General features: G+C 38.7%; 1 protein-coding gene across 1 annotated transcript in view; it reads right to left on the reverse strand.

The window, feature by feature from the left end:
- The window catches only part of Dhc93AB (Dynein heavy chain at 93AB), a 646,785-nt gene that overhangs the window by 138,774 nt on the left and 485,212 nt on the right, over positions 1-22,799 (reverse strand). The window contains exons 48-49 of the mRNA XM_070089003.1: positions 21,917-22,070; positions 8,482-8,624 (exon numbers count right to left, since the gene is read on the reverse strand). Coding sequence (XP_069945104.1) covers positions 8,482-8,624; positions 21,917-22,070 — 297 coding nt within the window. The remainder of the gene's footprint in view (positions 1-8,481; positions 8,625-21,916; positions 22,071-22,799) is intronic.

A 22,799-nucleotide genomic window follows, 5' to 3' on the forward strand; every position in this document is an offset into this window, starting at 1 on the left:
AGACAGGTCATATGGTTGCATGCATTGCTGTTCATTCAGTAGAATGGAGTATTCTGTTAGGTAGTGTATTTAAAAAAAAAATAATAAAGTTAGGTTTAACATTTGTGTGATATAATTGTGAGTAACATTTAGGATATACAATTTATATGGTTCAGTTATTCAGTATTTATTTGGTTTTGAGTGAGTAAGTGAACTTTGAGAAGAGACTTGAATTTATAAACAGGTAGTGTTTCTTTTATATTTACAGGTAATGAATTCCAGATTTTAGGGCCTTTTATGTGCATTGAGTTTTTGCATAGCGTGAGATGGACACGAGGAACATCAAAGAGTGATCTGTGCCTTGTGTTATGGTCATGTGTTCTGTTGAGGTTGGCAAGGAGATGTTTGAGGGGAGGGTTAATATCAGAGTTAAGTGTTCTATGTATGTAATAGGTGCAATAATAAGTATGGATGTTTTGTGTCGTGAGTAGGTTGAGTGTTTTGAATATTGGTGGAGTGTGCTGCCTGTATTGGGAATTTGTTATCATTCTAACTGCAGCCTTTTGTTGGGTAATTAGTGGTCTGAGATGGTTAGTTGTTGTTGAGCCCCATGCACAAATTCCATAGGTAAGATAGGGGTAAATAAGAGAGTGATAGAGGGCCAGGAGGGCTGACTGTGGAACATAGTACCGTATCTTCGATAGTATGCCTACAGTCTTGGAAATTTTCTTAGAAATTTGTTGTATATGTGTATGAAATTTGAGTCTATTATCGAGGTGGATTCCTAAGAATTTTCCCTCTGTTAGCTTTGTGATAGGTGATCAGTTTATCGTTATGTTAAGAGGTACATCTGTAGCTCTGCTACCAAACTGAATGAAGTAGGTTTTGTCAATGTTTAGTGTAAGTTTGTTAGTCCTCATCCAGGTAGATATTTTCTGTAATTCGGTGTTTACAGTATTGGCTAGCGTGACTGGGCTCGGGTGGGAGAAGACGTATGTAGTGTCATCTGCAAAAAGTGTGGGTTTGAGTAATTGCGAAGCATTTAGTAGGTCATTTATGTATAGGAGAAAGAGAAGAGGGCCAAGGACACTTCCCTGTGGGACACCAACTGTAATTGGTTGTGCGGAAGAGCTTGCCCCATTTGCGTACACATATTGGCTTCTGTTGCTGAGGTAAGACTTGAGGTAGTTGAGGGAGTGCCCTCTAATACCATAGTGTGACAATTTTACGTGGAGCAAGTCATGGTCAACTGTATCAAAAGCTTTACGTAAGTCAATGAAGATCCCCAGTGGGACTTCTTTTTTCTGTATTGCAGTGTATATATGTTCTAGCATGTGTATAATAGCATCATTAGTATTTTTATTAGGCCTGAATCCAAATTGGCAGGGGTTGAGAATGTTATGGGAGATGAGGTAGGAGTAGATTCGTTTATGAATTAATTTTTCGAAGATTTTTGAGAGAGGGTGTAAATTGGATATTGGCCTATAGTTATTCAACTCTGTTTGGTCACCTCCTTTATGGATTGGGGTGACCCTTGCTATTTTGAGAACTGTAGGGAAGGTGGAGGATTCAATGGATTTGTTAAAGAGTGTTGCAATGATTGGTGATAGTACTTGTGACGCTTTTTTGTATATAAAGGGTGGTAAGGTATTTAAATCTCCTGCCTTGTTTTTTAGTGTGTTGATAATAAGGGAGACTTCGTATGGGTTAGTCGGAGCTAGGAACAGTGTGTTCGGGTAGTTGCCAGTGAGGTAGTCATTTGGTGGGGTATCTGAGCTTGGGATATTATTGGCAAGGTTTAGACCTATAGTGGAGAAGAAATCATTGAGTCTGTTTGCTGTTTCTGTTGGTGGGAGTTGGGGTTCATCTGATTTTGCTAATTTTATTTCGCTATGTCGTGATATCTTTTTTGTTCCCAGAATTTCTGATAGGGTCTTCCAGGTCTTTTTTATATCACCTCTGCCCTTCTTATCAGGCTGGTTAGGATTGACGAGTAACGTTTTGTTTGGTCTCTGGTTATGTGACCCATTCTGTACTGTTTTTCATATCGGTGTTTTGTATTTATGGATTTGAGAATGCTGGGTGTTAGCCAGGGACTGTTCAGTCTCTTAGCTGTCATCTGTTTAGTTTTTTTAGGGCAGTGCTTGTTATAAAGGTATTGGGTCTTTTTTAGAAAATTATTAAAACATTCGTCAATATCTGTATAGATTTCTAGCTGTGTGCCAGTCAATGTTTGTTACTGCTGTTGTGAAGTTATTAATGGCTGCCTCATTGTGAAGTCTGAAGGTGACTTTAGTAGTGTCTTGGGGTATTTTACCAAGAGTTGTTATGAGGAAAGTAGGGTAGTGGTCTGTGGTATTATCTGTAATTATGCCTGATTTTAAAGGGGATATGGTGTTGGTCCAGATGTGGTCAAGTAGGGAAACACTAGTCTCTGTAACTCTTGTAGGTTTTGTTACTGTTGGTAGCAACATGCAGTTACTCATTGTGTTTGTGAATTCAGTAACGTGTGGGTCCTGGTCTTGCAGGAGATTTATATTGAAGTCACCTGAGAGTAGTAAGTGATCTTTGTTCATGCGTGCATCAGTTATCATACTTCCTAGGTTTTGACTAAATTGGCTAATGTTTGATTGTGGAATTCTGTAGATGTTTATCACTGTGAGAGGTTTTTGTAGGTATTTGGATTTGAATTTAGCTATTATATATTCCCCATGTTCATCCCTTGTGCAAGTATTAGTGATACATTCTAGTTGGTCTGAGTAGTATATAGCTGTGCCACCCCCTTGTTGGTCTGGCCTACAGTTGTGTATGGCTGTGTAACCAGGAATGGCATAGACATCTGTAGTATCAGGCTTTAGCCAGGTTTCAGTTAGTGTAATGATGGACATATTGGCATGCAAGGAATTTAGTAATGCTATGAGGTCATCGTAATGCTTGCTTAAAGATCTGATATTGTAGTTAAAGATAGTTATGTTGTTGTTGGCTCTGAGAAGTGCCTTTGATTGTTCTGCTGTGTAGTAATTACAGTAACTGTTTGAATCATTTAAGTCATTAAATAAGAGGTTGGTATCAGGATCAATGCTTGTAATCATAAGATTTGTAGTGAATCTATAGTTAGAATTAAGTAAAAAATAAAGTAAATATTCTAAAGCTAAAAGAAATAGCACCTGAATTATTTAACAAATGTAAAAAATAATGAGCTAAGGTAGTTTTTTAAAGCTAAAATAAAGGAGACAATATAAAAGGGACTAAAATAATTTGTGGTGAACAAATAAAGTGATGATCAAATAATGGAGCTTGGGAATATGATAGTAGGTAGTACTTTAAAGGTAATTCTTTAAAGTTAGAATTATAATATAAAATTATAATACAAAAGGGACTAATATAAGTTGTGGTGAACAATAAAGAGGTAATCAAATAAATGAGCTTTGGAGTATAATGGCAAAATAGTGAACTTATTAACTTTAGCACCTGAGAATAGCACCTTGATTAGTTTAACAATTGTGAATATATGATCTAAGGTAGTTATATAAAGCTAAAATAAAGGACAAAAAAATATATAAGAGACTACAATTAAGTAATGGTAAACAAGTTAAATGGACAGATAGTCACTATGAAATAATATTGGTTTAGGAGTAAGATCTGATTTGTAATATTAAATAAGTTGAGCAGTTTATTGCACAATAAAAAGTAAAAAAAAAATGAGGTAGTTGGTACTAGCTAGCAAAAGATAGTTTTGGTACTTGCAAAAAAGTAATTGGAATATACACTAATTGCACACACAATAAAAAGTGACTAAAAAAACAAGTAGTGGTAAACAAAATTAAATGGACAGGTAAGAACAATGAATAATGGTAATGTCTTGGTTATAATATGATAGTAAGATGATAGACAGGTACAAAGGATAATATAAAGGTTGGGGTTGAATATACAAACTTGAAAATTTGGCAACAAAATGTTATGGGAAGTATAAAATAATGTTTAATGTACAAAAGTAAAATTGACTGGTAGTAAATATGGTGTTTAATAAAATTTTAGTAAGTAATAATGATTACAAAAAAAGTGAAAAAGTAATGTTTATTTCATTCAATATTGCACTGGTAGTTATACTTCAGGTTATATGGCAGTACAAGGTAATTAAGAGTACTCTAAGATAGTAAATGTGGTATAAAACAGGTAAAGGTAATTAGACAAGTAATGGTTATTAAATGTCAAAAATGTTAAGAGTAAATTGGAATTATAGTAAAAATGATAATTATTAATTTTAGTAGGTAATATCAATTGATAGTATTTAAAAAAATATGAGGTAGTAATATGGACAGAGAAAGCATCAATTTAGCTAATGTTTAAGCAAACAATAGTAAATAAGAAAATCACATAAGGTGACTTATGCTTACTAGTAAAATCACAAAATGAGGTAGTTGATTATTTAAATACTAAGAGATTGTACAATGAAATTTGAACAATAATGGAGCAAAACATACACTACACTACGTAGGCTTTTAAGTTGGACATTGTTTAGTTATTCTCTGTAAGATTAGTATCCCTGAGAAATCGTGATAGATCATTCTCGTTCGTGATTGTGTACAGTTGACCTACATTTGCTTTCCTAACAAGAATTTTCCCATCCCGTGTGAAGCATTGGTGTATTGTGTCATTATTCTCCCGCTTAAGTTTTCTGACTCTATACAGGAGGTTCTGACGTTTTTTGGGTAAGACACTCGTTTATGTATACCTCTTTCTTTACTTTAATAGATGCAATAATTAAGTCTTTTTTCCTATCATGTGAGTGGAATCTAAGCATATATATATATATATATATATATATATATATATATATATATATATATATATATATATATATATATATATATATATATATATATATATATATATATATATATATATATATATATATATATATATATATATATATATATATATATATATATATATATATATATATATATATATATATATATATATATATATATATATATATATATATATATATATATATATATATATATATATATATATATATATATATATATATATATATATATATATATATATATATATATATATATATATATATATATATATATATATATATATATATATATATATATATATATATATATATATAATATATAAGGCGATCGTGTCATTTCCAGCAGGATCTGCAGGAGGTTACACTGGAATTCGACCTCAGCACCTCAAAGAGATGGTAAATCCAGTACTCGGTGAATCTGCATCAATTCTTCTCACCGAGTTAACAACTTTCGTCAACAATTGCCTGGCTGGGCGAATCCCAGAAGAAATTAAACCTTTCTTTTTTGGAGCCTCACTATGTGCTTTGAAGAAGAGGGATGGGGGAATCAGACCCATTGCAGTTGGAAACACTCTTCGCCGTCTCGTTGCCAAAGCAGTAGTGAGAAACATTCCCCTAGAAGCTGCCACTTTACTCCAGCCACACCAACTGGGCTTTGGGGTCTCTCAAGGCAGTGAAGCTGCAGCTCATGCGGCAAGGGCCTACATCAGGGACCTACCAGAAGACAAGGCCATAGTCAAACTTGATTTTAGAAATGCCTTTAATATGGTGAAGAGAGATACCGTTTTGCCAGCTGTTCGGGTTCGGTTCCCCAGTCTTTTTCCCTTCATTTCAGCCGGCTACAGCAAACCCTCAATTCTTTTGTTTGGAGAACATGAAATTCAATCATCAGAGGGTGTTCAGCAGGGTGACCCACTTGCTCCATTTCTCTTCTGCTTGGCAGTAAGAGAACTAACTTCCAGCCTACGCAGTGAGCTCAATATCTTGTACCTGGATGACGGCACTCTGGCAGGTACTGAAGAGTCCCTGGTGGGGGACCTACAACTGGTGAAAACACAGGGAGAAGACTTGGGACTCGTCCTCAATCCCTCCAAGTGTGAAATCATCAGAGCAAACCAGGAAATAATCAATGCTGTGCGAAGAGTCCTCCCAGAAGTCTCAACTACAACTCCGCACCGCTGGGTCACCAGGCCATCGATACTGTCCTCAGGGACAAATTAAATGACCTGATGAGAATGGAGGAGAGAATAAGCAATCTTGATGCCCATGATGCTCTGTATCTCCTCACAAGGTGTCTTACTATGCCAAGACTCACTAACTTCTTAGTTTGTGCACCCTCTTTTGACAACTCAACACTCGATGAATATGATACACACCTGAGATCAACTTTTAAGAAGGCACTGAACCTGTCACTAGAGGATGAGCAATGGGATCAGGCAACCCTCCCAGTGCGACTGGGAGGTATAGGGGTGCGTAAATCAACGCATGTTGCTTTACCTGCTTTTCTGTCTTCGTGTTTGGCTTCCAGTGCATTAGTCAAGAAGATAGTGCCCGAACGCTTGAGAGACGTGGTAGGAGCTCAAGACCCCAGGTTTACTGAAGCAGCGATTCGGTGGGACACCCTTACAGACTCCTCCAGTAGACCAGCTCCTCCCAAACAGCACAAACAGTCCCACTGGGACAAACCGATCATGGAAAAAATCGCTAACACAATGCTCTCCAATGCTTCAGGAAAGAGTAAAGTTCGTCTCCTGGCAGTGAAGGCACCACACTCAGGAGATTTCCTGTTAGCTGTTCCCAATTCCTCCCTGGGCACCCGTCTCGACACACAGGCCATTCGGATTGGTGTTGCTCTTCGCCTAGCCGCCCCCATCCTCACCGAACATAGGTGTATTTGCGGCAGGGCAACAGCTGATCAATTCGGACTTCATGGTCTCGTGTGTCACACAGCAGAAGGGAAGTATGCCAGACATGAGGAGGTCAATGACATAATAGAGAAGCCTCGCCACAGCCCGTTGCCCAGCTCAATGGGAACCCCACGTACAGAGGTCTGATGGAAGTCAAAAGCGTCCTGATGGAGCCACTATGCTACCCTGGAAGGATGGAAAGCAGATTGCCTGGGACTACACCTGTGCTGCTACATTGGCAGACACCTACTTGCAATACTCTGTAGTGGAAGGGGGTGGAGCTGCCAGCCACAGGGAGACCCAGAAGATCCGAACATATGAAGACCTTTCCCCTTGCTATAGCTTCATTCCTATAGGGTCGGAGACCCTTGGAGCATGGGGCAAGTGTGCTCTGAAGTTCCTCAAAGAGCTAGGTGAAAAGCTCGTCATAGAAACCAAGGACCACAGGGCGACCAGCTTCCTCTTTCAGAGACTCAGTGTTGCGATCCAGAGAGGAAATGCCTGCAGCCTTCTGGGCACGCGGCCCACCGCAGGGGAGCTGGACGAAGTATTCGAGATGTAGCTCTGAGTTACCTATGTTGTTTTACTTTCTGTTGTATTTTTGTGAATGTTTGGCCAATGTATTCTGTCTTTAAATAAAACATACTTGAAATATAGGGGGTGGTAGGAGAAAATTATCAAGCAGCTTCATGGAGAACCTTGAGTTTTCCCTGATGCAAGTTTATTCTTTTCTCTGAGGATGAGGGTCCCTATGACAGTTCTAGAGGTGGTACCTCCCTATATTTTATAAATATATATATATATATATATATATATATATATATATATATATATATATATATATATATATATATATATATATATATATATATATATATATCGTGACAAATAGCTGAAACTTGCGATTTTGGTTTAAACAGCAACGCTCTTCTTGCCGAACAACGCAAGCAAAAATTTGTGGATGCAATAATTTCGAAAAGAAAATTCTGACCCTAACCATAGAAATATATTTCATTGTGATTGTTTATTATTAAATTATTGTAAACTTATCTAAAATGTATTTAGTTGATTTAGACTAAAATAAATTGCGCTTGTTATAATAAAATTAGGTAAATTATCTAAGGTTCCTTTGGCAAAAAATTATTAATTTTTACGTTTACATTAATGAAAAAAATATATATTTTTAAAAGTATAAGAGAAATTTTAAGAAAAGACTTCATTTTAAATGTGTTCTTGGTAAGTGACGAATTTTACCTAGTCGGCACGACACACACGCACACACACACACACACACACACACACACACACACACACACACACACACACACACACACACACACACACACACACACACACACACACACACACACACTCACACACACACACACTCACACACTCACACACACACACACACACACACACACACACACACACACACACACACACACACACTCACACACACACACACACACACACACACACACACACACACACACACACACACACACACACACACACACACACACACACACACACACACACACACACACACACACACTCACACACACACACACACACACACACACACACACACACACACACACACACACACACACACACACACACACACACACACACACACACACTCACACACACACACACACACACACACACACACACACACACACACACACACACACACACACACACACACACACACACACACACACACACACAAAGAGAGACTAGTCATAATCTCACCTTAATCTTGGACGTGATGGAGGTGAGACGGTTCTGAGCGGCCTCCAGCTCAGCATTAGCCTCCTCCAAGGCTCTTCTCTTGGGTTCCACATCACAGTACACTTCGAAGAACCTGATGATGTTGATAACCCACGAACACAACCCTGACATGGATAACAATACGAATAATCAAATTAATAAATTAACATTGTAATAACATACAATTTCTAAAACTTTTGCACCATCTGGTTCAATCCTCCCTTATACACAACTTTCCTTGTATGAATCTTAGTCGTGGCTTCGTCTCTGTAGATGCCTTCCTTCCCACTACATTGTAAAATGCTCCAAACTTCAGAACACCCGTGACTTAGTGATTCTTTTTTCTCCTTTTCCCTTTTCTCCTTTCCTCTTTCCTCTTTCTCCTTTGGGCTTTCTTTTTTTCTGCCTTGGGTATTTGGTCCATTATTATTATTTTTTCCCCTTTGTGGGCCCCTAGCTCCCATGTGGGCCCCTAGCTCCCTTGTGGGCCCCTAGCTCCCTTGCAGAGCTCCTTTTTCTTAGTATTTGACTGGCTCCACTACTACTACTACTACCTCTACCTCTCTTCTTCCTTTCCACTACCTCTCTTGTCCCGTCCCTGTCTGCTGGCTTATATATACTCCCTCATTTTCTCCTTTTTCTTAGTGTGACTTTGTAAATGGTCCAAGTCGGACCGGAGAGTCGTCGTAAGCCCCTCTCTCCTATGTGCGGATTATTTGTATAGTGTTCCAGTCATGGTATTGTGCCTTGTTTTGTTATTTAGTAAATAAACACTCAGAAGTTATGTGACTGATGGGGTTAGCGTCATGGCAAGTGGATATATATACCATAGACAAAACTTATTATTATTAAAGATTCGCCGGTATTCTCCCGGCCCAGGCCTTTTCCAAGTGGTGGCCCGGCCTTGGCTCCCTCTTTAGGGAGTGTCTGAGACCTAAGTCTCCCATGGGAGGAGGCACAAGTACCTCCTCATCTTTGGGACCAACTGTCCCCAGGCCTAGCCACAAGCTAGGCCTCTCTGGTCTGCCATCCCCGCCCCAGGGGGGCAAATGGGAATGACAGTCTTATGAGCCAAAAGCTCGGGCTCAGGCACCTACCCTACCCTAGAAGGGTTAGGCATGGTGTCGATGAGACAAAACTGTATTTAAAAATGACTTACAGTAACGGGTTAAAAGAAAATTACAGAAGACCTAGCATTATCTTATGTATATAATTCAGCAAGGCTGAAGGCCTGATTACCTCCTCTTCTACTATCTTCTCTTTATACCAATGTTGTGTATTGATAAAGACACTGGTTAGTGATACGTCTTATAAAAAAGATTCCCAGATTTTGCACATATGTCTAATTCGTCAATTAGTAGCATTGTATTCTATTGGTAAGTTGTATGTCACACAAAGAATCTTGGTTTAGAGGACATCTTCGCAATCTACTCACCAACTTCTCACCTACTTTGGGCACAACCTACCAGTGAATCCCACATACCAGTAACAATTCCATGTCTCTATAGCACATCATCTGACTCAAGTATACAGGCGTTCATCTTAATTCTGCTTCAAATTCATCAAGACTACGATACATGACTCCTGCTGCTAAGCTAAGGAACTTTCTATCTCATTTGCTGTTGTCTGTATATAATTCGGCGATGTTGAAGGACTGATTACTTCCTCTTCTGTTTTTTGTTTTTATCCCTGTACTGCATTGATTAAGCCACTTCATGGCGAAACGTCTACACAATAAAGACATATTTTATATGTCTAAATCACCAACTTGTCGACAGTGTATATCACTGATATAATAGAGAAAGCAATCTACTTTATAATAAACAACTTTCTATTGCAGGATGTTAAAAATCTGTTTATTTTATAGAAATTTTAATTAATAAAAGTTTATTATGGTTACATTTTGCTCGCCAGTTTTGTCAAGACAAAACAAATAATACAGTGCATGAACACGGAGAATATATAAAGAGATTATGGTGAGACATTCTTGAACTAATTCCTTCATTGTTACTAGTAAGAACATAAGAAAGAAGGAACACTGCAACATGCCTACTGACCCATGCGGAGCAGGTCCATGTCCCCCCCCCCGGATTAGACCAATGACTCCCCCCCCAGGAATAGCCCAATGACCCAGCCAGTCTGGTCATCTCCACTCAAGGATGGAGCACTGTTCCAGACCCAGCAGCACAAGTTAGTCAGGTCCAACTCACACCCACCCACACCCACTCATATATTTATCTAACCTATTTTTAAAACTACACAACGTTTTAGCCTGAATAACTGTACTCGGGAGTTTGTTCCACTCATCCACAACCCTATTACCAAACCAGTGCTTTCCTATATCCTTCCTGAATCTGAATTTTTCCAACTTGAAACCATTGCCGCGAGTCCTGTCTCGGCTGGAAATTTTCAGCACGCTATTTACATCCCCTTTATTTATTCCTGTTTTCCATTTATACACCTCGATCATATCCCCCTAATTATACGCCTTTCGAGAGAGTGCAGATTCAGGGTCCTCAGTCTATCCTCATAGGGAAGATTTCTGATACATGGGATCATCTTTGTCATCCTCCTCTGTACGTTTTCCAGAGCATTTATATCCATTCTGTAATACGGTCACCAGAACTGAGCAGCATAGTCTAAATGAGGCCTAACCAAGGATATATAGAGTTGAAGAACAACCTGAGGACTTCTATTATTTATACTTCTAGATATGAAGTCAAGAGTTCTGTTAGCTTTATTGCGAACACTAATGCACTGTTGTCTTGGTTTTAGATTACTACTAACCAGAACTCCTAAACCCTTTTCGCAATCAGTAGTATTAATATCTACATTATTTAGTTTATATGTGGCATGGTTATTTAACGGTCCAACATTTAGAACTTTGCATTTGTCAATATCAAACTGCATCTGCCACTTATCCGACCATTGCATCAGTCTATTCAAATCATCCTGGAGTGCTCTAGTGTCCTCATTAGAATGAATTGGACGACCTATTTTGGTGTCATCAGCAAATTTGCTTATGTCGCTATTTATTCCCTCATCTATGTCGTTAATGTAAATTGTGAACAGCAACGGCCCCAACACTGACCCCTGAGGAACACCGCTTGTGACGTGCCCCCATTCTGATTTCTCCCCATTTATGCAAACTCTCTGCTGTCTATTTGTCAGCCATGCCTCTACCCAGGAAAAAATTTCTCCTCCAATTCCGTGTGCCTTAAGTTTCCTCAATAGCCTCTGGTGTGGAACTCTATCGAAAGCCTTACTGAAATCCATATACACAATATCATATTCATTACCATGATCTACCTCCTCAAACACCTTAGTGAGAAAAGTTAGTAAATTCGTAAGACAGGAACGCCCCTTTATAAAACCGTGTTGAGATTCATTACTCAATCTGTGCCTGTCAAGATGGCTACGAATTGCTTCGGCAATTATCGATTCCATAAATTTTCCCACTATGGAGGTAAGGCTTATTGGTCTATAGTTCGGAAACAAGAACCTGTCACCTGCCTTGTAAATAGGTATTACATTTGCCATTTTCCACTTATCAGGCACTATGCCAGTTTGTAGTGATATGTTAAAAAGATTAGCCAAAGGTATGCTAAGTTCCTCTTTACATTCCTTTAACACCCGTGCAAACAGTTTATCAAGGCCTGGGGATTTGTTAGGTTTTAGTTTCTCTATTTGTCTGAGGACCATGTCACTAGTTACCGCAATCGTACATAGTTTATTATCATCCAGTTCTACATAAACTATTATTTCAGGAATATAGCTAGTATTTTCCTGGGTGAAAACTGAGAGGAAGTAGGTATTTAGAATTTCACACATATCCTTATCACTGTCAGTGATCTGACCAGAGTTACTCTTAAGTGGGCCAATCTTGTCCCTAATCTTACTTCTGTATACCTGAAAGAACCCTTTTGGGTTAGTCTTTGAATCCCTTGCGACCTTAGCCTCATAATCCCTTTTTGCCTTTCTTATTCCTTTCTTTATTTCTCTCTTTAATTGAATATATTGATTTCTTAACTGCCCATCCCCTCTTTTTATACGCCTATACATGCCTCTCTTTTGACCAATGAGATGTTTTAATCTATTGTTCATCCATTTGGGATCATTTTTGTTAGATCTAATTTCCCTACTCGGAACAAAAGTTGTCTGGGCAGCTAGAACTATGCTCTGAAAAACGTCATATTGACAACCAAGATCACCTACCTGACCCATAGTCAGGACATCCCAATTTAGCCCACCCAGGTAATTTTTCAGTCCCATGAAATCGGCCAAGCAAAAAATCTGGGACAGAGGTTTGACTGCAGTTATCTGGGTAATTCCATGATATATTGAAACTAAGTGATTTGTGATCACTTTCCCCAAGCTCATCATTAACCTCAAGATTATTAATTAGAGATCTTTGTTGGCCAGAACCAAGTCAAGCAGATTGTTTCCTCTAGTTGGTTCTGTCACAACCTGTTCTAAAAAGCAATCCTGAACCGTATCAAGAAAGTCACTAGACTCAAGATTTCCTGTCACATTGTTCCAATCAACTTGTCTAAAGTTAAAATCTCCCATTATCTCAACATTTTCATATCAAGATGCCTTATGAATATCGTCCCATAATAGCTTACTGCCCTCCCTATCAAGGTTTGGGGGCCTATAAATCACACCCACAATTAATTTGTCACGTCCCTCGAGAAACTGTAGCTAAACAGATTCTGTGTTCGATGTTTCTAATCTTATATCATGTATAAGACAACAATTTAAATTTTTTCTCTGACATACATCGCCACAACACCACCTGTGGAAAATTGCATTTATCTGAATGTATCATTATGTTCATAACAGTAAACAAAGATAATTATTATTTATCAGTTAAACAAGTAGAAATTTGGGACACCTAGGTCGCAAAAAATGTTCCCCTTCGATACCTACCACTGTCATATCCGCAAGTTGCTCTGGACCTATTAATTACAATGAAATATGTACACACCAAGAATGTTGGTAAATATATAATTTTGTGGACTGTATATTAAATTAAAAAAATTATTATATATGAACACATTTACATAATAGAAGGAGAATATCTTAAAATCACTCACCAATTTGACTGGAGATTAATGTTTATCATACTCAGAAAACCTCACTGTCTATACATGAAATAACACTGGCCAGAGTTAAAAATAACAGACTGATCTGAGGTTCCTGGAGCTGTCTTGTCCAGTCGCCTGATATCTCAAGTTATGCAGGAATGCACATCCAACAATTTTGCCTCCTATTTGAAAGGTGTCAACCCAATTTTAACCCCTAGAACACGAAAAATTCTTCCCATTATACACTACCGTTAGTGTCCAATTCAAACAAAATGGCGAGTGTCGTCTGTGCAGGCGCAGATGCAGGCTTCCCATTTTTTATAACAATTTTTATTAAATACAGTATGGCCATCTATTTACATATAACTACTGTATTTCTGGAAAATATATACAGTATTTTCCACACTGCGGCCGGGCGGAGTTTGTTGCTAAACGACTCAAATTACTCCTTCCTTTAGGAGACGATTCCAGCCGGTTCTGGCTTGAGTGGCTGTTCTCCTAGTAGGTCTTACTACGATTTCATCTTCCGGCATCACTTGGTCAGCGTTATCTTCCATATCACTCGTGTCACTTTCCCTCAGATTTTCATTTACATTTGTTTCAACACCAGTTAATTCCAAGGGAATCAATTTATTAATTGTGCGTAAACTTTCCTGGCCATGACACAATACTTTGACATTCCTGACAACACCTTGTGCATCTGGGTACAATGTCAATACTTTGCCCAGAGGCCACAATGTTCGATGTTGTTCAGTATCAATCAACACAATGTCACCTTGTTGAATGTTCTGTCGATTTACTGCCTCTGTCGCACCATAAAAGTGTTCACGTAGTGTAAGAAGATATTCCTTACACCACACATTAGACCAATGACCAATTACTTTATTTAACATTTTAAATTTATCACACAACCCTGCCGCATCATTGTAATCTTCATCACTTTCTTCCAGATTATCTCTATAGACTGGGGCAGCTTCCAATTTCCTTTCACATATTAGGTGAGAAGGTGTTTATACATCTGCATCAGGTGTATCACTCATGTACGAGAGAGGCTTATTATTTGTACGATTCTCCGCCTCCACTAACACTGCACGGAATTCTTCCAAATTAATTCTCTTCCAGTGTATTACTTTATGGAGACACCTCTTCACTGTGCCTATCAGTCTTTCGTACAGCCCCCCCTGCCAAGGGGCTCTAGGAGTAATACATTTCCAGGTACACCCTGGTTGGGTTAACCCTTTGAGGGTCGACAGGCCCTCTCCGAAACTCGTTCTCAGGGTCGGCCAAATTTAAAAAAAAAAAAAATTATTTTCTCTTATGAAAAGATAGAGAATCTTTTCCCGATCATAACGACACCAAAAGTTTGAAATTTGATAGAAAACTTACGAAATTATGCTCTCGCAAAGTTAGCGGTCTCGGCGATGTTTACGCATCGGCGATTTTGCCCACTTTGAGCCCCATTTTCGGCCAATTTCACTGTACTAGTCGACAAAAAACATGAATATTTCGCTAGAACTCCACTTTTTCTATCGAATGGGTGCAAGAAACCACCCATTTATAAATTCAACTATCCAGTACAGTGGTCAGAATTTAGCAATTTTGCCAATTTCACACAAATTTCAAAAGATGCCAATTTCCAAATAGGGTCCAGAATAAACAAGAAAGACATTCCTGGCACTAAAACGACATTTTCTCTAGTCATTAGTCACGTCTCAAGGCCCCTCTTATATTCTTTTGCTTTCCACTTTGAATTTTTATTCTCACAAAAAATATAAGATTTACTGTTATGCAGACTACTGCATTAGTGTAAAAAATGGTATAAATATTATTGGTGCACTTGTGAAAGAATATTAGACTCACCAGTTGACGTGTATTGCACGCTTGGCACGATTTGTTTACTTTTGAAGTTTGGTAAAAATCGAACATTTCTGCTACTTTGAGCTCAATTTCAACGCACCTTTCGTTGTAAAACCAGTCAAAATCATCTCAATTTCAGTAATATGTCTTCCATTCTATAAAATGAGACCAAGAAAACTAGAATACAACAATAAATACCATACGAAAATACACTGCAAAGTCGCTGATTTATTAAAAAAAAATGGTAAAAGTTTTTTTTTTCTCATTATGCACTGTGTGCTGCAGGATTTTTTTTAGACTGTGCACACTGACCACATAGACCCATTCTTTCATATGAAGGCCTACCAGCTTTCTCCCACTAGATTTGAGGCCGCTAGAATTTATGAGTACTAGTACGTCAAAAACCCCTACGCGTAAGACGTACTAGTACGACGAAAACCCTCAAAAGGTATTAACAGAGATTGAACATCGTTACTATTATTTAATTCTATCAAATGTTGGGCACCTGCTACAAAATTTGTGGCATTATCCGAAATCATCAATCTCGGAGAGGATCTCCTAGCTGCAAATTTTCGAAACAGCTGTATAAACTGTTCTGCAGACAAGTCCTGTGTCACTTCTAAATGAACTGCCCTGGTAGCAGTACAGGTGAACAAACAAACACACACTTTCAGTGGAACACCATCTGAAGTACCTGTTAAAATTATTGGACCACTATAGTCTACACCTGTTACATCAAATGGTTTCACTAATTGTACATGCTCCTTTGGCAATGGTGGAGGACCTGGGTACATATAGGATCTGCCATCCACACGGCGACATATTACACACGATTTAATCACCCTTTTTACGCTTTGCCATCCTTGTGGAATCCAGAAAGTTTCCCTAATACAATTTAAGGTATCTTGTACCCCACAATGCATTACATTTTTATGGGCATTTAGAACAATCAAATTTGTTAGATGATGAGTTTTGGGTAGTAAGATAGGGTGTTTAGCATTATCACCAAATTCAGCATTTTGTAACCTACCTCTGCACCTAATTACATTGTTCTCTAAATACAGTCCCAATTTCTCTATTATGGAACCTTACACAATTTTTCTTTCCATCATCAATTTAATCTCATTTCCATAGATTTCTTCTTGTTCCCTCTTTATCCAATATTCAAGAGGATGTGAAAACTCATATGATATATTCATCTTGTTTAGAAATTTAAACACCAACTTAGTTACATTGATTAGTTTGGGTAAAGAAGAATACATATTTATATCAATGGCTAAGGGAGGACAAACTATTGGAGCGGTGGTCACAGTAATTTCAACAGGAGCAATATACGCCTTTTGTACAGGCCAATTAGCTTTATTTACCAACCAGCTCGGTCCTTTAAACCATGATACAGCATTTACAAATTTAGCATAAGGTAAACCTCGAGACAAGAAATCAGCTGGATTCCCCTCACCTGGTATATGATTAAAGGTTAACATATGCTGACCCAAACTATTATACTTCTCTTGCATCTGATTAATTTCAGTGACTCTGTTTTGTACGTACACAATTTTACTGTTTCCATTACGAATCCATTGTAAGGATACCTCATTATCAGACCAAATTACATTGTCGCTAATATTTATCTCCTGCAACTTATTTCTTATATAATTAGCTAATTTGACACCTACATAAATGGCTGTTAATTCCAACTGAGGTAAGGTACGTGATTTAATTGAAGACACTTTAGCCTTAGACATAACAAGAGAAATAAAACTATTACATTGAAGGTAAGCAACTGCTCCATATGCCAATTTTGAAGCATCACAAAAAATGTGGAGTACATTTTTTCCATTTGGATTGGCCACCTGGCGTGGGAACTCCAACATTGGAATTTTCTCATGATCACCAATTAATTCATCCCACCTGTTAATGAATTCCTCAGGTAGAATTTCATCCCAAGCACATTTAAGTTTCCATGCTTCCTGTATTAACAATTTCCCTCTTATAGTAAGGGGTGACACTAAACCTAGTGGATCAAAACATTTGGAAACTTCAGCAAGCAAAACTCTCTTAGTTAATTTATTGGGCATACTGTAATTATTAGGTTTTAACATTAACAAATCTCTCTCAGTATCCCAAGTTAATCTCAATACATTACTGCATTTTGGCACTTCATCACCAGGGTAATCTTTACTTATTTTGTCCTTTAATTTGGACGAATTACTATTCCATTCCCTCAGAGGCATATTTGCACTTTGCATTATTTCATTAGCCTCTCCATAAGTCATTAACAGTTCCTCTTCTGTTGACGTCACACCCAGGAAATTGTCCACATAAAATTGTTTGCTCATTACTTTACTCAATGGACTTTCCATACGTTTAAGGTGTGCATTTATCGTCGCTTGAAGTAGGAACGGACTGGATGTAGCACCAAATAATACTCTCCTAAAGCGAAAGGTTTTCAGAGGGCTAAGTGGGTCACTAGGATTCTCAGGCCATAAGAAGCGGGTACAACCCCGGTCAGCCTCTTGTAAACCCACTCTTAGGAAAGCTTTACTTATGTCAGCCGTAAAGGCATAGTGCTTCACTCTGAAATTTAATAAGATATCTCCTAATTTTTCCGTCAACGACGGACCTGTCATCAAACAGTCATTTAAACTAGGTACATTTTTGTTACTCCTGGCACTACAACTAAAGACAATCCTCAAAGGAGTGGTCTTAGAATCCTTCTTCACTCCGTGATGTGGCAAATAGTGACCATAAATTTTGGCTTGCTCAGGAGGTACCTCTTCTATAAATTTATTAATTAATTGCTCAGCAATTATACCATTATAGGCAGTTAAGAATTATGGTGTCTTACTCAGTTCTCGGAGCTGAGCCTTTAATTGTCCATATGCCATTCTGTAATTAGCGGGCAATTCTGGATGGTTCAGTCTCCACGGAAGTCGTACCCAGTATTGTCCAGATTCAAATTTTACATCTCTCAGGTATTGTTCTTGAGTAAAAGAATCATCTGGACTTTCTTCATTTACATTTATTCCAATGGTGTCTAATTCCCACAATTTATGCATTGGCTCAACACCATCCTCTATGGAAGAATTATACTGGGGCACGATTTCATGAGTAATACACACAGTTATGGTATTTGTAGTTTCCTCTAGTCATGAATTATTATTACGAGGAATCCTACCATACATTACATGGCCTCCTGCAGTCTTCAAAAGGGTGACACCACATTTCTTTACCATACCCTTTACAAAGGAGGCATAATAGTCACTACCTATCAAAACATTTATTGGGCCTACAGAATCATCACTTACACCAGAAGGTGCTAAATTTACATTATGTGAGAGTCTTTCTGTAGCTTTACTAAGCCCTACTGTAGATATTTTCTCTGGAAGTCTATCTACAGTTACTGCATTAAAACGTTTTTTCTCATTGCCCAACCTGACAGTTACATAAACAGTGTCATACAATTGAGACCTTTTATCCGAGAGAAACCCAGATAATTTTAAAGTTGTGGGATCTCCCATCTGTACTTTCATACCATCAAGACATTCACGTTTTATGAAAGCGCGTTGAGATCCCTGGTCCAGTAATGCATTTACATTTTTTTATTTATGCCTTTTATCATCAATTTTTACATGTAACACAGGTAAGGCTACTTCAGCAAAACCATCATTATTAACATTAGCACCAATTTTTACATTAGCTACTGTTGTGTCAGAATTGTCAACATTATCATTATTATCAACATTATCATATAGACTTTTACACATGACTATATAGTGTCTTCCTTTGTGACATTGATAACAGTTGTTTAATTTGGCATGACAATCCTTTACATTGTGATTACCTAAACACCTGATACATCTGTCAAGTTCCTCCAATCTTTCAACTTTATCATTCCATGAATTGTATGTATTGCAATTCTTAGAAAAATGAGTACCCTTGCAGAAAAGACAATCTCTCTTTTCTCTGACTGGTTTCTTATTAACTGGGCTACTCTTAGAAGGGTACTTATTCTTCTTACCTTGTGGAGAATCATTATTTCTGATTCTTGCTACTTGATGTGTACCTATGGAACTATTTTTAGGAAATGAAATTTGATTATTACCATTGGGATAATTTTTCCCTTTGTGAAACTTGACAGATACCTCAGAGTTATTATGTGTTGCACCTTTAAAATGAGTTAGTTGGCTGGTCTGCAACTGCACAATTAATTCTTGTAGACCTAGTCTTATTTCCTCCAGTCCAAAATAACCTTTGTGATATTTATTCGAGAGCCATTCAAGTGTTTTACAACTTAATTTATTCTGTACCATGGCACTCAATAACCAGTCTGATTCCTTCAACAAGAAACTAAGGACTCTCTCCGACCTCTGTCCTCATGACTTTGACCTTGTTCAACGGTTCTGTGTCATCTGTCCCTCTCTTCCCTATTTCTATGGCCTTCCCAAAACTCATAAACCTGATATTCCTCTTCGTCCTATCATATCCTCTAGAGGTTCTGTCTCTTATTCTCTTGCTTCTTGGTTGGCCAAAACTCTCACTCCCTTTCTTGGTACGTTTTCTCCTGCCCACCTCCGTCACTCTCAAGACTTCATTGAACGGGTTCGCTCTCTCCCATCCTGTAAGATGCTTAGTCTTGACGTTGAGTCCCTCTTCACCAATGTCCCTCTTGATGATGTCCTTGATTTCCTTAGAGAGAAGGCCATTGAAGGGTTTCTACACCTCCCTGTACCTACTGAAGTCTTTCTTGATCTTAATAGCCTTTGTGTGGACTCTAATTCCTTTTCCTTCCAAGGGAAATATTATTCTCAAACCTTCGGTGTCGCTATGGGCTCTCCTCTCTCTCCTGTCCTTGCTAATCTTTACATGGAATACTTCGAGACTGTTCTTCCTACCATCGATGTGCAACCTTCACTCTGGCTCCGCCATGTGGATGACATCTTTGCTCTGTGGCCTCATGACTCCAATCTCTTCCAACCTTTTCTTGAAGCTCTTAATAATCTTGCCCCTTCCATTAAGTTTAAAGCTGAATCGGAATCTAATTCCTTGATTCCTTTCCTTGATGTCCATGTCCACCGCTCAGATACAGGTTTTCCCTTTTCCGTTTACCGAAAACCTATGCACAGTGGTATGTACATTCACTACTTTTCCTATCATGCTTCCCCTGTCAAGAAAAGTGTTCTTATCTCCCTCTTTCTCCGTGCCCTCCGCATCTGTGATCCTCAGTTCCTTCCAGCAGAAATTTCCACTCTTCATAATTCGTTTTCCCGTCTTGGCTACCTTTCCCATTTCATAAACTCTGCCTCGCTTCACGAGCTAAACGTAATTTCTTCTCTCCCAAACTCTTTACTCCTGAGAACTCTTCTGTCCTCTGCCTTCCCTACATTTCCGGTCTTTCTAATCTCAACAATTCTCTCCGTCCCTTAGACATCAAGCTGACTTTCCGCTAGACTAACAGTCTTCGCACTAATCTCGTTCATACCTCTCCTCCCTCTACAGATGTTCCTGGTGTCTACTCTATTTCTTGCTCCTCCTGTCCTCTTCAGTACTTTGGAGAAACTGGCCGATCTCTTTCTGACAGACTTAGGGAGCACAAAAATAGTGTTAGGCTTGCCGACACTAACAATGCTCTTTTCTGTCACGTCAGAGATCACAGCCATCCTATAGACTGGTCTTCTGCTAAAACTGTCTCCCCTACTTCCAACTTTAACAGTCGCCGTCTTGTTGAATCCTCTCTAATACACAACTTTCCTTGTTTGAATCTTAGTCCTGGCTTCGTCTCTCTAGATGCCTTCCTCTCCCACTACATTGTAAAATGCTCCAAACTTCAGAACACCCGTGAATTAACCTGATTCCTCATTTTTTCTTCTTCTCCCTCTTCCCCTTTCCTCTTTCCTTTTTTTTTGTCTTTCTTCTGTCGCGTGTTTCTGTTACTTCATTATTTATTTCATCACTTCCCCTTCCCCCCACCTCTGTGCACTTGCTCTCCCTCTGCGGGCACCTAGCTCCCTTGCAGTGCTCCCCTGTCTTTATATTTGACTGGCTCCTCCTTAGTTCCCCACTACTACCACTACTACTACTACTACTACTACTACTACTACTACTAATACTACTACTACTACTACTATTACTACTACTACTTCTACTACTACTACTACCACCACTACCTCTTCCTGCCTATTTATAGCCGTCCTGCTCCACTCCTGGTTAGTGTGACTTTGTAAATGGTCCAAGTCGGACCGAAACGTCGTCGTAAGCTCCTCTCTTCTATGTCCGGGTTATTTGTGTATCGTTCCAGTCACAGTATTGTGCCTTTTTTGTTATATATATATATATGAATTGGAGGATGCCGCGGAAGTAAATTCGGAACATATTTACAAAAGATGATATGATTTAATCCTAGAGGCTGGAATCCATGACGGTATTTTGTACCAGGTGCCTGGCTGAATATATCCAACTTGACTAATACTCACCGGCAGCAGCCACGGATTTGGAGCGAATAAAGTCTGGATTGAACTCAGGGTTTTCCAGGTACGGCTGAATGGCCTTGATGATGTCTGGGTGGATGTCCTCCTTGTTGTAGTTTATAAGCTGATCTAAGAACTGATCCACTTTTGCCATCATCACCTGATAGAAGATAAAAAAAAAATTGGCGTCGTTCCAGTGGGAATAAAAAAAATTGTAAATTTCTTATATCAACATATACATTTTCGGTTCATGGTAATTGTTAATGTCGCAAATGTAAACCGCACTAAAGGCATTGTAATACCTGTAATATTGTAAATTACGGCAGTAGCGACCCAACTAACATCGTGTTCTGGAGAAACTCGTCGATATTTGATTTAGAGGTTTTTACAAAGAATATGAAAACCAGAAATAACAAAAAAGGCACAATACCGTGACTGGAACGATACACAAATAACCCGCACATAAAAGAGAGAAGCTTACGACGACGTTTCGGTCCGACTTGGACCATTGACAAAGTCACACTAACCAGAGGTGGAGCAGGACGGCTATATATAGGCAGGAAGAGGTGGTGGTAGTAGTAGTAGTAGTAGTACAAGAGTTGTATATAATACCGACAAGATGAAACTAAGACATGCGCAACACCCGGGCATCCCCATCATAGACGCTTCGCCATCCAGCCAGCCACTGGATGGCGAAACGTCCACAACAAAGACAACCAGACGCCGCACATGTGTCTTAATTTCATCAGTAGTTGTAGTAGTAGTAGAAGAAGAGGTAGTAGTAGTGGTAGTGGTAGAAGTGGGAAATAAGGAGGACGAGCCAGTCAAATACAAAGGAAGGGGAGCACTGCAAGAGAGCAAGATGCTAGATGCCTCTGTGCGCTTGCTC

This window comes from Cherax quadricarinatus, chromosome 27 (genome assembly GCF_038502225.1).
Source record: "Cherax quadricarinatus isolate ZL_2023a chromosome 27, ASM3850222v1, whole genome shotgun sequence".
In the NCBI taxonomy this organism is placed as follows: Eukaryota; Metazoa; Arthropoda; class Malacostraca; order Decapoda; family Parastacidae; genus Cherax; species Cherax quadricarinatus.